Source organism: Arachis duranensis, chromosome 3 (genome assembly GCF_000817695.3).
Source record: "Arachis duranensis cultivar V14167 chromosome 3, aradu.V14167.gnm2.J7QH, whole genome shotgun sequence".
Classification (NCBI taxonomy): Eukaryota; Viridiplantae; Streptophyta; class Magnoliopsida; order Fabales; family Fabaceae; genus Arachis; species Arachis duranensis.
The window spans coordinates 76,615,003-76,616,809 of record NC_029774.3 but is presented as its reverse complement, the minus strand read 5'-3'; the positions used below and the strand labels follow the sequence as shown (position 1 = coordinate 76,616,809).

The 1,807-nt window shown below is 35.0% G+C and overlaps 1 protein-coding gene across 1 annotated transcript in view; it reads left to right on the top strand.

The window, feature by feature from the left end:
- Positions 1-1,065, top strand: part of LOC107479572 (cellulose synthase A catalytic subunit 7 [UDP-forming]-like) — a 7,807-nt gene extending 6,742 nt beyond the window's left edge. Inside the window, 2 exon segments of the mRNA XM_052258337.1 lie at positions 1-36; positions 396-1,065. The exon segment at positions 1-36 is cut by the window's left edge and continues 348 nt beyond it. Coding sequence (XP_052114297.1) covers positions 1-36; positions 396-983 — 624 coding nt within the window. The 3' untranslated portion in view covers positions 984-1,065.
- The last annotated feature ends 742 nt before the right edge of the window (positions 1,066-1,807 follow it).

Here is a 1,807-nt window from a genome sequence, read left to right as displayed (position 1 = left end):
ATCTGCTTGCTCACTGATAAATTTATCACACCTTCGGTAATAAATTTTCTTTTTATTGATTCTTGTCATATAGTAACTAACCAATTTCATTTTTATAATGTCATTCATTTGCTCATTTCATATAACGAACTATGAGTACACTAGTTAAACTCAAATGTTGTGACATATAATTGATTCGAGTAAAATTAAACTTATTTCTTTAATGAATGATCTGCCTTGCTAGTTTCTTACTTAGAATATGTGCATGATATATTTAATGTTAGATATGACTCTAGCAAAATGAATGAATAAAGTATTGCTCGAATCTGTAGAATTAAGTTCCATAAGATTCTTTCTTGTTGTGTAGTTTTGGAAGCCTTTTATCAGCTTACAAAATTCCTGTTATATCATTCCAGGTAGGGACATTCGCAAGTCTAGTCTTTATTAGTCTATTCATCACCATCTTTGCATCGGCCATCCTCGAATTGAGATGGAGTGGTGTTAGCCTTGAGGAATGGTGGAGGAATCAGCAATTCTGGGTCATCGGAAGTGTGTCTGCACACATGTTCGCAGTTGTACACAGCCTCATGAAAGCCCTGCCCCTGGTAAGAAGCAATATCAACTTCATCACCGTATCGAAGGCGCCAGACGAAGGGCAGTTCCACCAGCTGTACACCATCAAATGGACTGCTCTCCTTATACCTCCAACTACAATCATAATAATCAACCTCATTGGCATTGTAGCTGGTTTCACAGATGCCATAAACAGTGGTGGACATTCTTGGGGAGCACTTCTTGGGAAGCTCTTCTTCTCTTTGTGGGTTATTGTTCATTTGTACCCATTCCTTAAAGGCCTCATGGGTAGGCAGAACCGAACACCAACGCTTATAGTCATATGGTCGGTGCTTTTGGCTTCTATCTTCTCCTTGGTTTGGGTAAGGATTGACCCTTTTGTGTTGAAAACAAAAGGACCAGACGCTAAGCAATGTGGAATCAGTTGTTGAATCCGTTTTCCACATTCCATGAAGAGCATTGATGCTATGAAATGCATGTGCATAACGCAAGAGAAAAATTTTGTGACATGGAACATGCCCCCCCCCTTTTTTTTTCCCCAACAGTCCATTTTTTATTCAATGAAACTAAAATAAAGTCCTGCTGATTTCTTAATTTTGTCACAACTAAAAGAAGATGTAATAGTTGTGGAACGGAGAAATTATATTTGTACAACTTTTTAGTACACCAATAATTGTGTATCTTCCTTTTTTTTTATCTTATTTTACTTCTTATCAATTCCTATTTATACCAAAAATGAAAAATATACATAAAAGTAGTGTATATAATATTAACCTTTTTAATTTAGATGCAAATGCAATCTAGATCAGTTAATTGCTTTAGTTGAATTCATAAAGATACGGTATACAATATTAGATCCAAAAACGGGTATGCATAGTGTCGTATCCCAAATCAATTTGAGTTAGTCGAATGGTCAGCTCACTCATTCGCTTAAATGTTGAAGCTTTGAATCTTGCCTTATGCATGCAGCAACACATTGATCAGCGATGGACCCTTAAATGAAACTCAGATCCGCGACGGATTAGTCTTTGATCTATCGAGTTGAAGAATAACGTGGACAACCAAAAAGAATGTCCTATCCCAGAAATTTAATAGATGCTAATTTTAATTAGAATTATTTCTATTAATTATGAGATTATCGTAAATTATTTGCTTAGACAATAAAAATGAATTGTTCAAGAAATTGAATTTGATTATCTAGAATTTTAGATTAAGGTAAATTATCAATTCGGCTCCAACTTTTAAATATGCTAAT